Consider the following 19,953-nt stretch of genomic DNA (forward strand, 5'->3'; position numbering starts at 1 on the left):
TATTACACAATGACTAAAAGTTAATGACGAACAAAACGACACAATGACGTAATCTTTGTTTTAATTTTTGTATTTAATATGAGTACCAATTGAAAAATATAACGATCAAAATCTATAATACAATTTATATGAAAACTCAACTAAAAGACACAATAAACAACAAAAAAACATAATTAAAAAAAACCCATTAATTTTTTTTTTTTTTATATAACAATATGATACTCATATTAAAGATAAAAAAACGTTTATTATTATGGTAAACAAAAATTTTAAAAAATAATGAAGGGGGAATTGTCTTGCATGTGGAAAGAGAAAGTCAACAAATGTGGGTTATTACCTTCATGTCATTTCCATCAATTTTTATTTATTAAATTAATCTTAGCCATTAAAATCTAAGATTAATGGACTGGATTCTTTCTTACCCTTCTTTTATATATATATATATATAGAAAAGGGTTAAAATAAAAATACATAGTTTTGTAGGAGAGAGTAGGAAGGGCATAAAATTTAAAGTTAGGAAACTATGTAGCCTAAATACTTAATTCTAGGAAACTATTTGTTATTTTGAAAATTACCAATCTCAACCACTAGATTTTAGATCCAAGGGCTTAGATTTATTCTTACTTTTCCTAGAAAGCTATTTCTTTTTATTATAACCCACTCATATATATATATATATATATATATATATATATATATATATATATATTGGATCAGGATAATGAGATAACCCTTTTGAAATTGAGAACTATGAGAACCATTTTGGACCACAAAAAACCCAAAAATAAAAAAATCATAAAATAAAAAAACCTAAAAATCAAAAAAGTAAAAAAACCAAAATTCTTATTTTATCATCCCAGTTTCATAAAAAAAAACTCGGTTTAGCTAAATTATATACACATATGTATAATATATACATATATGTACATTTACATGTTTTTTTTTGTACACATGTGTATAATTTAAGATAAATGATATTGTACATATGTGTATATTACGTAACTAAAGATTAAATAAAATTATACATATGTGTATAATACGACGTTTTTTTTTTTTTTTATTTGTTTTATGAAACCGGAATGAAATATAAGAATTTTGGTTTTTTTACTTTTTTAAAATTTTTATTATTTTTTGTTTTATGATTTTTTTAAATATTTTTTAAATGTGTTTTTAGTGGTTCAAAATGGTTCTCAAAGTTCTCAATTTGCAAAGAGTTCTCTTAGGATCCTTACCCTATATATATATATATATATATAGATAAATGATAGAATACGAAAATCCTTTATCGTACAATTGGTTTGCGACATTCTGGAACGTCGATCTTCAATAACCATGCTAACTCTAAAATCACAATTACGCGAGCCGGCCTCCGTCAACCTCTTCTCCCGTCGATTCCGTCCACCTTCACCATCGTCGTTCAACGATTCCGTCCACCATCCAGCTTCGCGACCATTGTCTACCGTCGTGACCACCATCTTCTTTCGACACAACCATTTATCGTTGCTCATAGGTCAGTTGTCAAATTGAGCAATTGAAATTGAAATTAAAATTGTTGAACTAATTGATCAATTAAACTTTGAAATTGATACAATTAATCATCAATTTGAAGTTTTAATTGATCAATTTTGAGTTTGAGTGATGGGAACGTTTAAAGTTTTAAGCGCCATTTGTAGAAACCCAGTTGTAGGTGTTTAATTTTTTTTGTTAGTTTAGAAGTTCTGTTTAGAAGTTCAGAACTTCTAAACTTTTTTGAACACCCAGAACTTCTTAGAACGTTTTAAAGATGTTCAAATTTTTTTTTGAACACCCAGAACTCATTGAACATATTAGAACGTTTAAAGATGTTCATTTTTTTGTAACACCCAGAACTTCATTGAACGTTTAAAGATGTTCTTTTTTAGTCAGATCGTTTAAATGTCTTCAGTTTTGTTTCAGAACGTTTAAACATAATATTTTGAACCCTAATCAAAGTTGGATTGAGTGCATTAATTTTGCAATTCCATAATCGATTGACGATTCTAAAGCCTTTTACACATCAATTCGATTGATTAAATCATCAATTTTTGATCAATTTGAAGATTTTTAATGTTCAGTGACGTTCTATTTCAATTTTGGTTTTTGACTTTTGAGATTTCATACTGTAAGTTGTGATTAGAGTTTAGAAATTGGATGAGATAGATTAAGGAGTTCTGAATTTGGATCGGAATCGATTTTAAATCGATGAATTTGATCGCGAACTACTGTTTGGGTTATTTACGAAACTGCCACCGCGTGAAATTAATATCGACGTTCAAAAAGCTCGCGTATCTAAGGTACGATAACTGATTATTGTACGCTAACCTCCCCTATATATATATATATATTATTACAGCAGCAACACTCCTACTCGTGACTATGAATTCCATAATAAATATGGTGGTTGATAGTATATAATATACAATTAAATTACTTCAAGAAGTTCTGTGATTCGATACACACATCTGGAATGGATTAACACGTCTGCATAAAGTGGCATGTTATACAAACATGTGTCATGATAATTTATCAAATCATACAAATCATATATTCTTATTTGTGATTCAAATGTAGCACATCAAAACCAAATCATAGCATCACCACCACATCAAACTTCTATAAAATCACAAATATAACACCATGGAGAATTGCAAGTTATCTAAACAATTTAGAGAAACATATATGAAAAGATTACTCAAAAGCCCTTTCTTGGCCCTTGCATGAGAAATTGTGGCTACTTGTTGGTGACAAATGGATGTCACCACCTTGATTCGCCCATAAGATTGAAGCAAGGGGACACATGCTACTTGTTAGAGTTTTCTGCAAAACAATGACACCATATATGCATTAATCAGTTACTAATAGTAATATATTTCTGTATCTAGCAAACATCAATTTAGTTAGTATATAGTCTGCATGGAACCTTTCGGATCACGATCATCCGCATCGTGAAACTCTTCCACTGACGCCTTCTTTGCGCTATCTTCCCCATCCACATCTTCATCAGAATATCGAACAACAACAACCGGACAAACACAATGACGAACACAATAATCGCTTACGCTCCCAAGCCTACCTTTACCCTTTCTTTTAGAGGCTCCAAACCCTCGGCTGCCCATGATCATAACACACAGCCCAAGCCTTTCGACCTCCAAACAAAGGCGCTCCTTCAAATCATGATCCTTGACGATATGAATCTTGAACGGAATGTTGGCTTCCACCAATGGCTGTGACAATGCGTTGGCCTTGGTGGTGGTGAAGTTATCGAAATCATCCTCGAGTTTCTGGCGTGTTTCTTTTGACGGGTTCTCTACGTCCATTGCGTGGCCCCAATCAGCCCCGTAGAGGACGGAGGTGAGCTGGATATGGAGGAGGATGACTGCGTCACCGGGACGGAGGTAGTTTTGAACAGCCCATTGTATGGCAAAGGCGCTCTCGTCGCTGAGGTCGACCGCGATGGCGATGCGTCGCTGGGCGCCAGTGGTGGGAGTGGTGACGGGGGGAGGGTACCGTGGGGAGGATGGTGGATCTGCTCGAACCGTGGACAATGGAGGAACAGGGCGTTTCATTGAAAGAATAGAATAGAATGTATGTATGTTTAGTTTGGAGATTGGTTAAGATGGAGAATGGGAGTAAATAACACCGATTTTGGAGGGGAAAGAGAATGGGCCGCACGACTCACGCTCGGTTGTGGTGGAATGCTCTTGTACATATAAAATTTCTTTTCTTTTCTGTTATTTCCTCAATGATAGGTGTTAAAGGATCACTATTTAAGTTTATTATATGACCATCTCTCGTCTCGTGGTAGGCGATCTAGGGCGTTAAGCGAAAGGCGCTGAACACCATTACGCAGGGGTGTTAAGGACCTAAGGGCGTCAACAGGAGAGGCCAATAAGAACAAGCCACACAGTTATGAGTGGCGCCTCAATGGCCACCCACAATACTTAGAGTAAAGAATGTTATGACAGTGTTAGAGCGAATCTTGATAAGTGTTTTAAATATATTATTTTTATGAACAATAGAGCAAGAGTAATACCATTCTTAAGGTGTGCAACACAATGCCTCTTAATTTGGCATGGATCACGTGCATGGATGATTAGCACCGAGATCTCCACTGCACGGTCTTGTATATAAAGGTTTTCTTTTTTATTTACAACAAAATTAAGTATAAAATTTACAAGATTTAATGAATTTTTTCACAAAAAAAATTCATTAAATCTTGTAAATTTGAACTCACTACTATACTTAATTTTGTTGTAAATAAAAAAGAAAACCTTTTGTATCACAAAAAAATTCATTAAATCTTGTAAATTTGAACTCACTACTATACTTACAGTCTTACACTAGTGTAAAACCCGCGCGATGCTGCGGCGCCGATCTTTACTTGTGATGTTAGTTTATTATCACTCTTTTTTATGTAGTACTAACGTTAGTTTTTTATGCGAGTTATATTACACAAATGTTTATTACATTAATTGTTTTTATTCTTATATATGTTTATTTGTTGTACTTGCATTCAAATTCACTTCTCTTTGCGACCGCAACACGCGGTTTTTGTTGTTCTAATGTCATCACTATTGATATCGGACGAGTACACGGCGGTTCATGGCCGTAACATGTGTTTTATTTTTTTTTGTTTGCTGCAAGTTTGTTGATGAATTTGTTTATGGTTTAAATTTGATGTCGTAACTTAATTCTGACCAAAATCGTGTAGGTTCGTCGCTACGCAAGTTTTTTTTCTTCTAATTTGTTGTATTTGAGCGTTGACGACATTTTTTTACGGAACATACTATCAGCCCCAAGTAGCGAGCCTCGTTGTCACCTTGCTCATTTTAAACTTTAAATCATACATTTAATTAAGATTGATTTGTTTACTTTATATAAAAATTTTTAATTGTTTACCATCATTAAATTTTATATATTATATAAATATTAATGCATAATGTATTTTTTAATACTAAATTGAGAATTATTAGCATTACTAACTTTCTATTTATTTGTATTTGAGGTATTATTAAATAACTTGAATAAAGATGCATCTGTTAGGCCATGAATTTTATACTGAGGATCATTTTTCCTTGACTGTCTTATGGATAGTTTATCCTTGAAATATATGTCAGGATATAAAGGATCGACGATCCTCGGTATTACTTGTTTACTAATGATTGCGTTTAGTATGGTGATGTGTTAGACAGGTGTAGCAACTTTAAGACGTACTTGCATTAATTATCCTCACAGAACATCCTCTAGCTGGAACGTGGATCCATGATCCTACTTCAATGTAGCTGTTAATGGACGAACTCATGTGAAGATGAACGTGCAAATATCAACAACGGCTATGAGACTCATTCTTCCACTTATCTCGCTACTGGATGGCTATTGGCACGTGGTCAAAGGTCGTGGAGCGGCTAGGTGGAAGACTTCCGGATAGTTAGGGAATATAGTTAGAGATATTCTTTATTTAAACGAGCTATGATCGAGTAGGTAAACACATGTACTATCACACACACTATAGCAGAAACAAGCATTCTCTCTACACACTAGCTTACTTTGTAATCTCGATCATATATCCACCGCATTTGTAACCACCTTTTATTATTAATATAATCGACGGTGATAGTTTTCACCGTCCGGGGGTTTTTGTGCCAGAGACCACGATAATCATATACTCATCGACCAAAGGTTACCTTGTTGATCCTTGATTGAAGTTATTCGACCAAAGATTAGCTTATTAATCCTTGACCGACGTCATTTCTTCAAAGATTACCTCGATAAGTTTTGACCGAAGTAAGCCTATCTTGGTTAAGGGCTTTTTCCCTCGTAATCATATCTTTGTGTTCACCAATATTGCGCTTACACGCTTGTCATCATCGAGTTAGCACCTTACCTCACATAACAGATTTTGATACTTGATCCTTAGCAGATTTTTGTCCAAAACAATTTGGCGCCCACCGTGGGGCAATTGGTGCTATAATCCATATCACTATCAATGGCCTCTCAATCCACCTCTGCATCGTCAACCATGCCATCATCGGTTTCTCTCTCATCAAGGACCTTGCCACCAATGTCTCCGCCAATTACGGGAGCACAACGAACTGCTGCTGCTGGAAGCAAGACGCAACTACCAATCTTTCAGAGCTCAAAAACCGTTGCTGCTGTCCCGGTGGTTAACACTAATAGTGATGTTTCATCTATATTTTCGCAGGTTAAAGCATATATGGAGCAGCAGAACAAGACCAACCAAAGGTTCCTTTGTGATAGAGAAGATCTTAAGAAGACTAAGAGGCCAGCAGAGGATCTCACTCCCCTGATGCCCAGGATGCTGGATTTCACCTCTCCAGGATCCATGGCTCAGCTTTCACAAGGATCATCAATCCTTCAACAGGGGTCCATGGGTCAACAGGCTCAAGGATCCTCACTGTTTCAGCCAGGATCATCCATCCTTCAACAGGGGTCCATGGGTCAACAGGCTCAAGGATCCTCACTGTTTCAACCAGGATCATCCATCCTTCAACAGGGATCCATGGGTCAGCATGCTCAAGGATCCTCACTGTTCCAGTCAGGATCACCCATCCTTCAACAAGGGTCCGTGGGTCAACAGGCTCAAGGATCCTCGCTATTTCAGCAGGGGTCATCCGTCATTCCACCAGGATCCTCTGGGTTATATGTTCAAGGGTCCTATAATTCTCAACCTCAAGTGTCCTTCTTTCAGAATCAAGGATCCTCAGGAATCCAACACCTACGATCTTCCGAAGTCCATGATGGGGACATAATCCCCATGCAGACCATAGCTTCTGGAGGACCCACTCCGATTGCTGACTCCTCTTATCCCAGATACTCGTCTGGAATACCAAACTCCACCCAGCAGAGAGGTAACTGGTACGATCCTATATCTTTAGATACTAACCATGTTCCCATGCAGGATTCAGGTATCAACCAGGCCATGGCCAAGTTGTTACAGAAGCTAAAGGACATGATATCCAGTGTCCCGGGAGTGATACGTCCAATTCTTGAGATACCGTAGGGAAGTCACAAATTATCCAGATTCGCTCCGCCCATATGTGATACTGAAATCCCGAAGCGGTTCCAAAGACCCAACATAAAGACGTATGATGGGAGCACCGATCCTGAGGAACATCTTGCCCAATATAGGGAAAGGATGGAAATTAATCCTATTCCTGAAAGACTCAAGGAGGCTTGCCTTTGCAAAGGATTTGGAGCCACACTAACGGGAGCAGCACTAAAATGGCTGCTAAGTCTCCCCCCTTTCTCGGTTACATCTTTATCTCATTTAGTTAATTTGTTTAACACTCAATTTTCCTGTAGTCGGAAATTTGAGAGGTTAACCAGTGATTTATATCGTGTTATCCAACCTAATGATGAATCCCTTAGGGATTTCGTTACCAGGTTTAGAAAGGAAGCTTTAGAAATCCCAAACCTTGATATGACTAGTGCTGTTGAAGCATTCAATATGGGAATTCAAAAGAGCTCCCCTTTTTATGATGATTTAGTGATGACTCCGTGCAGGACATTAGATGAAGTCGGAAACAAGGCATTAAGATACACCCGCTTAGAAGAAGATAAAAAGATCCAGGATCATCTCGGGGACAAACGAAACAAGAAACTCCCGAAAAGAATAAAGGATCTTGGAATAGGAACAACAATTCGAAGCCATACACCAAGTTCAACAATCAGAACGTACGGGCAGTTGAAGAAGGAGATGACTATGAAGACTATCCCTGTATCTCCGACTATTGTTTCTCTGTGGACACTCATGGCTTGATATGTGCCATGAAGGATCTAGGAGAAAAAGCGAGGTGGCCCCAAAAGAATGAGAAGGTTGTCGGTTTCAAGGACAAGTCTAAGTGGTGCGCCTTCCATGAAGATTTTGGCCACGCAACAGACGAGTGCATCGACTTGAGGAAGGAAATTGGATATCTTCTGAGCAAGGGTCACTTCAAAGAACTCTTGGGAAGAAAAAAATCCAAGATCTAGGATCCTGAGGATCTTCCACAAAAAGCGACACCACCACCGCCAGATGCTCATGTGATCAACTTTGTCTCCAGAGACTACGAATTGTTTAGAGATTCTTGTGCCATAGAAGAAAGTCCCGTGGAAGAATTCGAGTTGGATAATGAGAGAAGACCACTCATGCCCACTACTCGAGTGACTGATCAGAGAATCTTTTTCAATTCAAGGATCCAGGATCCTCATCAGGACAAGCTGGATATGCAAACAGTCAATTTCATCTCTGGAGGTTCAGACATATGTGGAAATTCTTTCTCCGCAGCAAAAAGACTTGCCAAAGAAATCAAAATGGATAACGGGGATCATCCAATAGTGTCAACCACATTAACAACAGACAAGAGAATCTTCTTCGATGAGGAAGACAAGCTGAACATTCAGGATCCTCATCATGACGGTTTGATTATCACTTTATTTATCTCTAACCATTATGTACGCAGGATCCTAGTGGATGGTGGCAGCTCAGTCAACATTATCCAACATGATGTACTCAAAAAGATGAACATCCCAGATTCAGAAATCATTCCTAGAACGTCAGTGCTGGTCGGTTTCAGTGGCGAAACTAAGAAGACATTGGGGGATATTAACCTCCCAATTTATATCGAATGGTTAAATTCATACCAAAAATTTTGTGTTATAGATAACCTTTCCTGTTGCAATGTTATTTTAGGTAGGCCTTGGCTCCATGGAATGAAGGCTGTAGCCTCGACCTATCACCAATGCATCAAGCTACCTACTCCTTGGGGAGTTGTGAAGATAGTGGGTGACCAAGCGGAGGCTAGGAACTAATATTCTTCATCAATGAAGCCAACAGCCAAGCAGACTATAGCATAGCAACTACAGCAACATCCTAGGGATGTGCTGGAAGCTCGGGAGAAAGACCTCAAAGAAGTATCATTGGACCCCGAGGATCCGGAAGTAAAGGTGTTCCTAGGATCCAGTATCCCCAGTAAGATTGAGGAGGATATAATATCCTTCTTAGGACGAAGAAGATCTACTTTTGCCTTCAAGCACTCGGACATGACAGGTATTTCAAAAGAGGTAATCACTCATAAACTCGGCCTTGATTTATCTGTTAAACCCGTCCATCAGAAGCGAAGGAAATTCTCTCCTGAGAGGAACAAGATCATACAAGAAGAAGTTGAAAAACTTCTTAAGGCCGGTATGATCAGAGAAGTTCAGTATCCTCGATGGCTAGCTAATGTGGTCGTTGTTTCGAAAAAGAATGGAAAGTGGAGGGTGTGTGTCGATTTTACTGATTTAAACAAGGCATGCCCCAAGGATCCTTTCCCATTACCACATATAGATTCCATGGTGGATGCAACGGCAGGACATGAAATGCTTACCTTTATGGATGCTTCCTCTGGATTTCAACAAATTCAGATGGAACCATCTGATCAAGAGGATACAGCATTCATGACTCCTACTGACTATACTGTTATACTGCTATGCCGTTTGGACTAAGAAATGCAGGAGCAACGTACCAAAGACTGGTCAACATGATGTTCAAGGAACAATTGGGCAAGACGATGGAGCTATACATAGAAGATATGGTGGTGAAGTCAGAGAAAGCTGAGGATCACCCAGAGATCTCGAGGAAGCATTCAATATCCTTGATCAATATAACATGAAACTGAATCCATCCAAATGCAACTTTGGTGTTAAGGCTGGAAAGTTTCTGGGATATACGGTCACAAAGAGAGGAATTGAAGCAAGCCCGGAGCAGATCGAAGCCATCATCAATCTGAAATCTCCTACAAATGCCAAAGATATCCAGAGACTCACCGAAAGAATAGCGGCTTTGAATAGATTCATTTCAAGATCCTCCGAGAAGTGCAAAGACTTCTATGATATTCTTAGAAAGAACAAGAAATTTGAGTGGACTGAAAAGCATGAAGCTGCGCTTACAGCCCTAAAGGATTACTTATCCTCAGCTCCAACTCTAATGAAGCCCGTGGATGGAGAATCCTTGTATTTATATCTTGCTGTCTCAGGAAATGCAGTGAGTACCGTCTTGGTAAAGGATCACAAAGGTGAACAACATCTGTCTACTATGTAAGTAAAAGTCTTCTAGATGCGGAGTCCAGGTAGAATGGCTAAGTGGGCTGTGAAATTAAGTGCATATGATATCCAATACGAGCCGAGAACAGCAATCAAGTCTCAAGCACTAGCGGACTTTGTGGCTGATTTCACTAGTGATCTATAAAAAGAAGCTGACTTGGAAGTCCAACAACTGGAAAAGACCAAGGATCCTTGGATACTCTTCACTGATGGAGCATCCAACGTGAAAGGAACAGGATTAGGGATCCTACTGAAATCGTCACAGGGGGACATATTACCCCAGTCCATAGCTTGTGAATTCCAAGCAACAAACAACGAAGCAGAGTACGAGGCTTTAATCGCAGGTTTGCAATTAGCCAAAAGCATGAGGATCAGATATCTTCAAGTTTATGTAGATTCTTTATTAATAACTAACCACTTTAATGGCTCGTATGCTGTTAAAGGTGAGAAACTAATGAAATATTTAGATGTTGTGAAGGAGTTATCAAAATCCTTCGAAATACTTAGTATTACATAGGTACCAAGGGAAGAAAACGCTGGGGCAGATGCCTTAGCAAACTTAGCCTCATCTCTGAAGATTCCTGAGGATTTGAAAATCCCAATAATCCACATTCTCTCGCCAGCAATAGGAGAACAGGAAGTTGGAGAGATAACGAATGATAAAGAAATCGTGCTCTGGGATCCTTTATCCTCAAATAACGGAGGATCATGAATCCATCCTATCAAGAACTATATTCAGACTGGAGAAATTCCAGCCACATAAAATCCCAAGTCCTTCAAACTCAATGTATCCCAATATATTTTGTTAAATGATATGGTGTATAGAAAATCTCTTGCAGGACAATATTTGAGATGCATTGAGGATCCTGAGATCCAAGAAGTACTCAAGGATTTTCATGAAGGAGATTGCGGCAATCACACAGGTGGAAGAGCATTATTTCCCAGAATACTTAGAACTGGATACTTCTGGCCAACAATGAAGAAGGATGCAGTGGAGTATTCAAGGAAATGTGATGCTTGTCAAACACACGTGAACATCCTTCATCAGCCAGCGGAGCCTCTATATCCTATATCCTCCTCGTGGCCTTTCATGAAATGGGGTATGGATATTGTAAGCAAGCTACCAAAAGTACCAGGTGGAAAGGTCTTTATGCTTGCCATGACAGACTACTTCTCCAAATGGATTGAGGCAGAAGCATTCGTACAAGTCCGAGAAAGGGAAGTAATATCTTTTATTAAACGAAATATTATAACTAGATTTGGTATTCCCGCTGAAATTGTTTGTGACAATGGTTCCTAGTTTATTTGGAATAGAACCACTAACTTTTGTGACAGTTGGGGCATCAAAATGATTACTTCCACTCCGGTTCACCCTCAAGCCAATGTTCAAGCAGAGTCTAGCAACAAGATCATCATCAACAATTTAAAGAAGAAGCTAGGATCCAAGAAGGGAAAATGGGCTGAAGAACTTCCTTATGTTCTTTGGACAGACATAATTGCACCCAAAAATGCAACAGGCCAGACACCCTTCTCTTTGGTGTTTGGATCAGAAGCAGTAATTCTCACATAAATGGTAACGAGCATCTGTGATCCTGAAGCCAATGAAGAAATCCTTCTTTAAGACTTGGATACTATAGAAGAACTCAGAGACCTAGCCAAGATCAGAATGGCAGCATATCAACAAAGGGTAGCTGGGGCATACAACAAAAATATCAGAATCAGAAGATTTCAAGAATGAGATCTAGTGTTAAGGAAAGTCTTCCAAAACACAACAAATCCGGCTGATGGGAAGTTAGCGCCCAAATGGGAAGGACCTTATCAAATTGAGTCGGAAGCAGGAAAGGGGGCATATCACTTGCTCACAATGGAAGGTAACATGTTACTAAGAGCATGGAATGCCATCCACCTCAAGAAATATTTTTTCTGATCAGGATCTACTATCCTGAGAGGATAGATTATCCAAAAAAGGATCTAGGATCCTTAAATCGGTAACATCTTTCTGATCAATTATTCTATTTGAATTGTTGTTAATTTAAGGATAATATATTCTTAACATTTTATTTTTTCCAAGTTTTGAGTAACCATGCAGGATTATAATGATTCGTTTGATGTTCAAGAGGTTGGCCACCTCTCCTTTACATTTGAGGTATTATCTCGTTTCTCTTGGCCTAGCCCACGTTTGGATATGACCCCCTATGGTCATATCCCCTACGGTTTAAAGGTTTTTACCTTCCTCACGATCGCCAGTTGCGCACGCTATCCGACATATAGTTCGGGGAAGCGGGACCAGTACACGCTTAGTGGCTGATAATTTCATTGTCTTCGGCTATATGGAGGATCCTACGATTTATGGTAGACGTACCATACCACCGGTTTATAACGTTTTCACGTTATCTCACGTTTGGGCTAAATCCCGGTTTGGGCGAGTCCCCAGTTAACATCCGTATCTTTGGGCCAGTCCCCAGTTTGGGCTTGTCCCCAGTTTGTTGGGCTTGTCCCTAGTTTATTTTATTGGCTTGTCCCCAGTTTGTTGGGCTTGTCCCCAGTTTATTTTATGGGCTTGTCCCCAGTTTGTTGGGCTTGTCCCCAGTTGCACGGGCTTATCCCCAGAATATTTATTGGGCTTGTCCCCAGTTTAATGGGTTTGATCCCAGTTAATAATATGAATTATTTGCAGCGGATTTTCTAAGTTCCTTCTGAAGATCAAGAAACTAAGGATCCCGGATCCTAAAGATATTCCTTTAAGGATCATTAAGGGTTCAGTACTTCTGGTAACTTAGGTCTACCTAGACCTTCTGGTATGATCTTTGCTAATTAACTTATGTATGATATTTGTTGCAATAAATTTGGGTATTTAAGTTTGAAAGGCTATTCGCTTAAAGTTATTTGATTACTAAAATCTTTAGCTATTTTCAGGATACTTTATCCTAAAATTTGCCCTTTGAGGGAATTTTCTTATATAAATTTTATCAACTAATCAAGATATTTTTTCTCAATATTTATTATTTAAGGATATCTTATCCTGAGTTATTTTCTTAAGGATCTTTTATCCTAAAAATCTTTTACTCGAAATTATTTGTCAAACTATCAACAATGCTAAAGTTATATCTAACAAGTTTTTGAAAATAAATAACAAGTAGATAGTCAAAAGGTTTATATATTAATTAAAATAAGCCCCAAGGACTTATCCAAAATTCTTAACCCGGACTTCACCATACGAAAGATGGACCATCCATCTGGGTTAAGTGGGAATTACTAAAGGTTCATAAGTGCAGGGAATTTAAAAACATGGGCAACAAATGCTTCATCCCCACAAAAAGAGGATACCTCCACCTTTGTCACCCCCGCAGATTGTCTTAAGGATCATGGATCCTTTATCCTAGTTACTATTGTTTATTACAGACCATAGAAATTGTTCATAAAAACACCAACACTAAACCAAAAAAAACGGGCTTGGGCCTTGTCTTTTGTATCCTTCATCGCCCGTTCATACGTTTGTTTCCGCCTCCACCGGTGCCTCGTTCCCACCTTCAGCTTCATCCAGACCCTTCACACCGCTTATTCCTTCTTCGCCCACTTCAACCATCATAGCTTCAGTCTCATCCTCGCCTCCATCCAAGTCGATCAAGGCTTGCTTCCATTCTTTGATTTCCCATGAAGACTTATCAAAAGATGGATCATTGGCTTCGGTAACCAATTTGATTCTGGCCTCGAGGACCGACTTGGCTGCCCATACCTTCGCCTCTTCGGTAGCCCGGTTGATTTCGTCCTGCATCTGGACGGTCAGGGCAGCAGCATGTGCCTCTATCTCTCTTTTCTCTTTGGTCATTTTCGAGAGGGCCTTCTCCTTAGCAGCAGCCGTTGATCTCAGCGCAGCTAGTGTCTTTTCAAGCTCTGCGACAGTCTCATAGTGGTGTCGGGCAGAATTGATGGCCTATGAATGAAAGCGGAATAAGCTTGAGAAGATGCTTGGAATAATAGAATTTTTTTTTTGAGAAAATATTGATCCTTTTATATATAACACAAACCGAACTACATCTGGATAATGGGTAAGCGAGCAACAAGCTGCGCCGCTATCCCCTTTTGAATCGCAAAGCCTATTCTACTAAATATAAATCCTTAGTTCCTCGGGCTCTGCGAGTCACTGTGGACCACCTTCTGCACCCGCTCCAAGAAGCGAACCGCCTCAGGAGCTAGGGATCCAAAAGTGTCGAAGGCAAATGGAATGAACACGTGCCGATTCTCCAAACACAATGTCTCATGCTTAGCAACCTTCCTAGACTCCGCTCTCAAAACCGCCTGTCCCGGTACGAAGCCACTGTCTCTCAGCCCCACCAACGGGGACACCCCAGTGAGGTCAACACACGCATGCTTACCCCCTGCCCAGCCAAACACAAGAGGATCCTTACAGTAGAAAGCATGTCTAGAATCTGCTTTTCGGCATCAAAGGGATTCTCTGTATCTGAACTCTTCTTTCTCTTGGATCCAGACTTTGTTCGAATTGTGATTGGGCGAGGCTCGGACGTAGGGGTTGATTTTGGGGTCTTTTTCTTGGTATGCATGCAATCGATATCTTTGAGGGAGAACTTGGAAGCAGATTTTCCTGATTTCGGAGCACCTATAAACAGCAATTGACAAATAAGTTTTCAACTCTTAACACTTTTTTATACTAAGAGTTATTATTCTTACTTGACATGATTGATTCTGAGTTTGATCTTTGAAAAGATTCAATAAACTTTGCTTGAAAAGTCCTGATTGCAGGATCCAGTGACAAAAACCTCTTCATTCTGTCTTCAACTCCCGGAAGATCAGCCAGCAAATCGAAATTTTCAACTACACAAGTAATAAAAGTTATTAGCAGAAGAATAGAGTATCCTATCTAGGTTACCTAAGGATCCTGGATCCTACCCTTTGGTATCCACTTTTTGGGAAGATTAGTTCCACCCGGAATAGAATCTCGTCTTACGAAGAAAAATTGGTTTTTCCAGAGGGTACTATTAAGGGTGACTTTGAAAATGGGATTTTCTTGGTGAGGTTTCGATTTAAAGATAAAGTGTTTGGAACCGTGGGTAACAAGATTGTACAGGTATGCTAATTCTGCTATGCCGAACTCGACTCCCTCCTCTACGGTTATCCTTTCTATGGTATGAAGGACTCTCCACAACATTGGTGTGGCCTGGATATAAAAAATTCCCACCAAATTGAAGAACCTTTGAGTAAAATTGGGGAAAGGATACTTATAACCTTTGAGAAACGGTGGGGCAGGAAAGCAAACCCAGTTTTTTGAAATGCTTCCGCTACGAGCTGCAGAATCGAAGGGTCGGAAAACTGTATCGGCTGGAAAGTATGATCGGATTTCATCGATATCCGAATCTGTGAATTTACAGATTTCGGAAGAAGGTGATTGAAGGATATTTTGTGAGTAAAGGTTATCATGATGGAAAAAAGAAGAGGAAGAAGATGTAGAAGCAGTCGACATATCGAAGGAAGATTAACAAAAAGAAAGAAGGATACCTGAAAGACGCCTAGATCTGTGATTATAAGAAGATTATAATTATCACATATATAGGCGGCGTGTAATTATGATTTGTAGATATTAAACCGCCTGACACACGTCTAACCACCTTCTGTTTTGCAGGATTTTGAATTTCAAAATGACAGTTGTATTCCACTGTCACCCGCCATTTTGGGGGCAATTGTTATGCCATGAATTTTATACTGAGGATCCTTTTTCCTTGACTGTCTTATGGATAGTTTATCCTTGAAATATATGTCAGGATATAAAGGATCGACGATCCTCGGTATTACTTGTTTACTAATTATTGCGTTTAGTATGGTGATGTGTTAGACAGGTGTAGCAACTTTAAGACGTACTTGCATTAATTATCCTCACAGAACATCCTCTAGCTGGAACGTGGATCCAGGATCCTACTTCAATGTAGTTGTTAATGGACGAACTCATGTGAAGATGAACGTGAAAATATCAACAACGGCTATGAGGCTCATTCTTCCGCTTATCTCGCTACTGGATGGCTATTGGCACGTGGTCAAAGGTCGTGGAGTGGCTAGGTGGAAGACTTCCGGATAGTTAGGGTATATATTTAGTGATATTCTTTATTTAAACGAGCTATGATCGAGTAGGTAAACACATGTACTATGACACACACTAGAGCAGAAACAAGCATTCTCTCTACACACTAGCTTACTTTGTAATCTCGATCATATACTCCACCGCATTTGTAACCACCTTTTATTATTAATATAATCGACGGTGATAGTTTTCACCGTCCGGGGGTTTTTTGTGCCGGAGACAACGATAATCATATACTAATCGACCAAAGGTTACCTTGTTGATCCTTGATTGAAGTGATTAGACCAAAGATTAGCTTATTAATCCTTGACCGACTTCATTTCTTCAAAGATTACCTCGATAAGTTTTGACCGAAGTAAGACTATCTTGGTTAAAGGCTTTTTCCCTCGTAATCATATCTTTGTGTTCACCAATATTGCGCTTACACGCTTGTCATCATCGAGTTAGCACCTTACCTCACATAACATATTTGGATACTTGATCCTTAGCAGATTTTTGTCCAAAACAGTATCCATAAGTGAAAAAAAATAATTGCAACTTAGACCTTTCAAATACTAGTACATTGATGCAACAATGACTTTTACATTATAGTTCGTACCTCGATATTCAACAAACTTTATATCAAAGCGTTGACAAAATTAAGTACGTCACAACGGTGCGTTAGTTTTTTCTAATACATAATATATTAAAAAGGTATTAAAGAAAACAAATAAATAAATGAATTTGACAATTATAGAGGTAAACTTAAGGGGGTAGAAGGGTAACTATTATCTAAATTTATAAAACTTTAATTTAGTTGAGGGGTAAAACTTGTAATTAAAATTTAATAAATGAAAGTGATCTTGGGAGGGAATTGATTTAAAGAGTATAATGCCCTTTTAACCATTTTAAGACATGCAACAAGGAAAGTACATTAAGAAACCATAGTTGTACCTTTAGAAAATTAAGAGGTCTTTTGAATTCTCTTTATATATAGTATAAATAAAAGGAGACTAAATTGCTAACCAATAGATTATGGACGCAACGATAATATATATATATATATATAAGGGGATGGATCATGCGAGAAGTGAAATTATAGCGAGAAGTGCGAGAAGTAGATCTGAACCATTGATTGTGTTTAATCAATGGTGTACAATAGAGGTCGCAAAGTGGTAATTACTAGGACAAAAAATTAATATGTCTTACATTAAAAAGGGTATATGTGACCTTTGATTTTAGGCTTATTAAATTATATCTCCATTCATTCAACCATTCCCAAATTTTAAGCTATAAACAATTAATGAAGGATAATTCACAAAAATCATCTTCTAGTTTCTTTGATTCACAAAATCTTCAGTCTGTAATAGTTTGTATCATACGCTAGGTTATAAGGTTGGATTTGGGCAAGACTATTCACTACCGTTTTTGTCAACTGCAAAATTAGGGATTTTTGACTTTTCTAAAACAAGGTATTTCGACTATTGTTTTAACCTACATCTCAGATAAAATAGTTACATACATGCTTTCATTTATTATTCATTGTGTTTATTATGGAGACACGATTGCTTGGACAAAAATAGGGTTATGCATATATATCATCTGCTTATTGTGTACCTACGTTGTTTACTGTGTATGCTTGTTTAGCTAATGTGTAGATTATTTTCGGTGTAGGCTTGTTACATGTGTAGGGATGTACACAGTTTGTATTCTGTGTAGGCTTGTTACATGTGTAGGGATGCACGCAGTTTGTTTTTTGTGTAGGGTTAATGGACATGTTGTATAAGTATTTTTTTTTATTGTGTAGGGGTGAGTGTGGTTGTTGTGTGGGCATTTTTTTTACTATGTAAGTTTGTTGAGTTTCTTGTGTATGTGATTTGTTTATTGTGTAACCTTATTTTGGCAATGTGTAAATTGTTTTCTGTGTAGACTTGTTTCCTGTGCAAGGGTGTATGCAGTTTGGTTTTTTATGTAGGATTAACGGGCCTGCTGTGTAAGTGATTTGTTACTGTGTAGGGGCAACTATGGCAGTTTTGTATGCAAAATGTTTACAGTGTAGGTTTACTGAGCTTCTTGTGTAGGCGGTTTGTTTATTGTGTATGCTTATTTAGGTCATATGTAGATTGTTTTTTGTTTAGATTTGTTGTATGATGTTAGGCTGAAGAGATTTTTAATATGGTCAGTGTAGATTCATTGAAGGTTTTTGGTTCGCTTTGGTGTATGATGTTAGGTTGATATATAGTTAAGAAATGGTGAATTGTTGTGTATGTGTTTTGTTCATTGTGTAGGATTTTACTTAATTTGTATGTGATAATGTAGTTTATTACTTGCGCGTCATCAGTTTCAAAATTGGTAATACCCTTGAATTTACATATTTGTAAATAGTTTATATAGTTTGTTGTATAGCCGATTTGAAAATTAAATTTTGTAATTTTGTGTAGAGGGATTGTGTAGGAATATTATGCTATATGTAGGTTTAAGATAATTTATTTAGTCTTTATATATTTCGTTGGAGTTTATATATTTTAAGAAGATTGTTTGATGTTTGATTTTGGAAAAATAGAAATCTAGTTTTAGATTATTATTAATTTTTTTTATTTGTTTTTTAAAACAGGCCGAGAGGCATTGGCTTTTAAAGACGTCACAACCTCAAGAGAGTTTGGTTTGATGAAAACAATATATAGCACACACTCGGTGGTATGACTAGAATGACATAAAAAGACATGTGGTGTTTACCAACATACGTGGCCAGGATTCTATTTTCGAACACAAAAATGAAACGATCACATATTATGGAGGTTTTAAGTTCGGATCGAAGGTTTGGTTAATCAAGGAATAGTAGGATAAATTGTGTACTTTGTTTTGTGGTTTTTACCCATTTTTTAAACCTTTCTGTTTGTTTAAGAAAACTTGTGTATATAGGATCTATAATTTGTTGTGTAGGGAATGATTATGAAATTGTCTATGAATTACTTATATTTTTTATGGTATCTTATTTTTGTTGTATGTTTGTGGCTGTTTGTTTATGTAGGTATAGCAATTTGTTGTGCATGGTTTAATTATAAAAGTGTTTATGAATTACTTATCGATCCTCCAATTGATTTGTTGTAGATTTTTATCAATGTAAATTTGTAATTGTGCAAATATAATAAAAGGAAATCGATTTTTAACGATTGAATATCTTGGTTGAATCAAAGAAAAAATTACAAACTTGAATTAAATTATTTGAGTTTAATAGATTTTTTGACAAAAGTGGTTGGTTAGAATTCTATGTAGGCTATTTATAATTTGAAAAAGGTAGCAAACATGTAGTTAAAAAAAGGTAATAAACAATTAAAAAATAATAATATAAAGAAATATGTAACTTTCACCATACTAAAGTCAGTTACCAAAAATATAAGAATCAGATTGTACTAATATACCTTTAAAATAAAATAAATCATAAATAAAAAGATAAATTATGATTGGTTAGATTTATTTCTTGCCCTTCTCGCTGTAAAAAAACTTCTGAAATGAACCAATACCTATATATATATATACTAGTCAGGTACTCGCACGATGTAGCGGGAAACAATACTTAAAATTTGTTAGCACGCCAAGCCAAGGCTAGCTCTAGCTCAACTAGAACTTCATACCAGGCATGACTCATGTTCGTTTAATTATTTTAAATGTTTAGATAACTTGAATACTTTTAATCACATTTTTATAAAACATATAAGATGGAAAAAAAATTAAAGTTGAGTAATATTTGGATAAACATGAGGGGTCAAAGTTGTAAGTAT

The 19,953-nt window shown here is 37.4% G+C and overlaps 1 protein-coding gene across 1 annotated transcript; it reads right to left on the reverse strand.

The window, feature by feature from the left end:
- Positions 1-2,578: 2,578 nt before the first annotated feature.
- On the reverse strand, positions 2,579-3,635 carry LOC143597268 (universal stress protein PHOS32-like). The gene is made up of 2 exons (XM_077075816.1): positions 2,939-3,635; positions 2,579-2,835 (listed from the first exon to the last, which is right to left on the reverse strand). The coding sequence occupies exons 1-2, from the start codon at positions 3,582-3,584 to the stop codon at positions 2,819-2,821; spliced, it is 663 nt and encodes a 220-aa protein (XP_076931931.1). The 5' UTR covers positions 3,585-3,635; the 3' UTR covers positions 2,579-2,818.
- Between the last annotated feature and the right edge of the window lie 16,318 nt (positions 3,636-19,953).

This window comes from Bidens hawaiensis, unplaced genomic scaffold (assembly GCF_021521415.1).
Source record: "Bidens hawaiensis isolate Kalapana, Puna unplaced genomic scaffold, B.hawaiensis_p1.1 tig00048051_1, whole genome shotgun sequence".
In the NCBI taxonomy this organism is placed as follows: Eukaryota; Viridiplantae; Streptophyta; class Magnoliopsida; order Asterales; family Asteraceae; genus Bidens; species Bidens hawaiensis.

What these genes read in the sequence shown, in the direction of transcription:
- LOC143597268 (XM_077075816.1), bottom strand. Translation starts at nt 3,584, where the DNA reads ATGAAACGCCCTGTTCCTCCATTGTCCACGGTTCGAGCAGATCCACCA.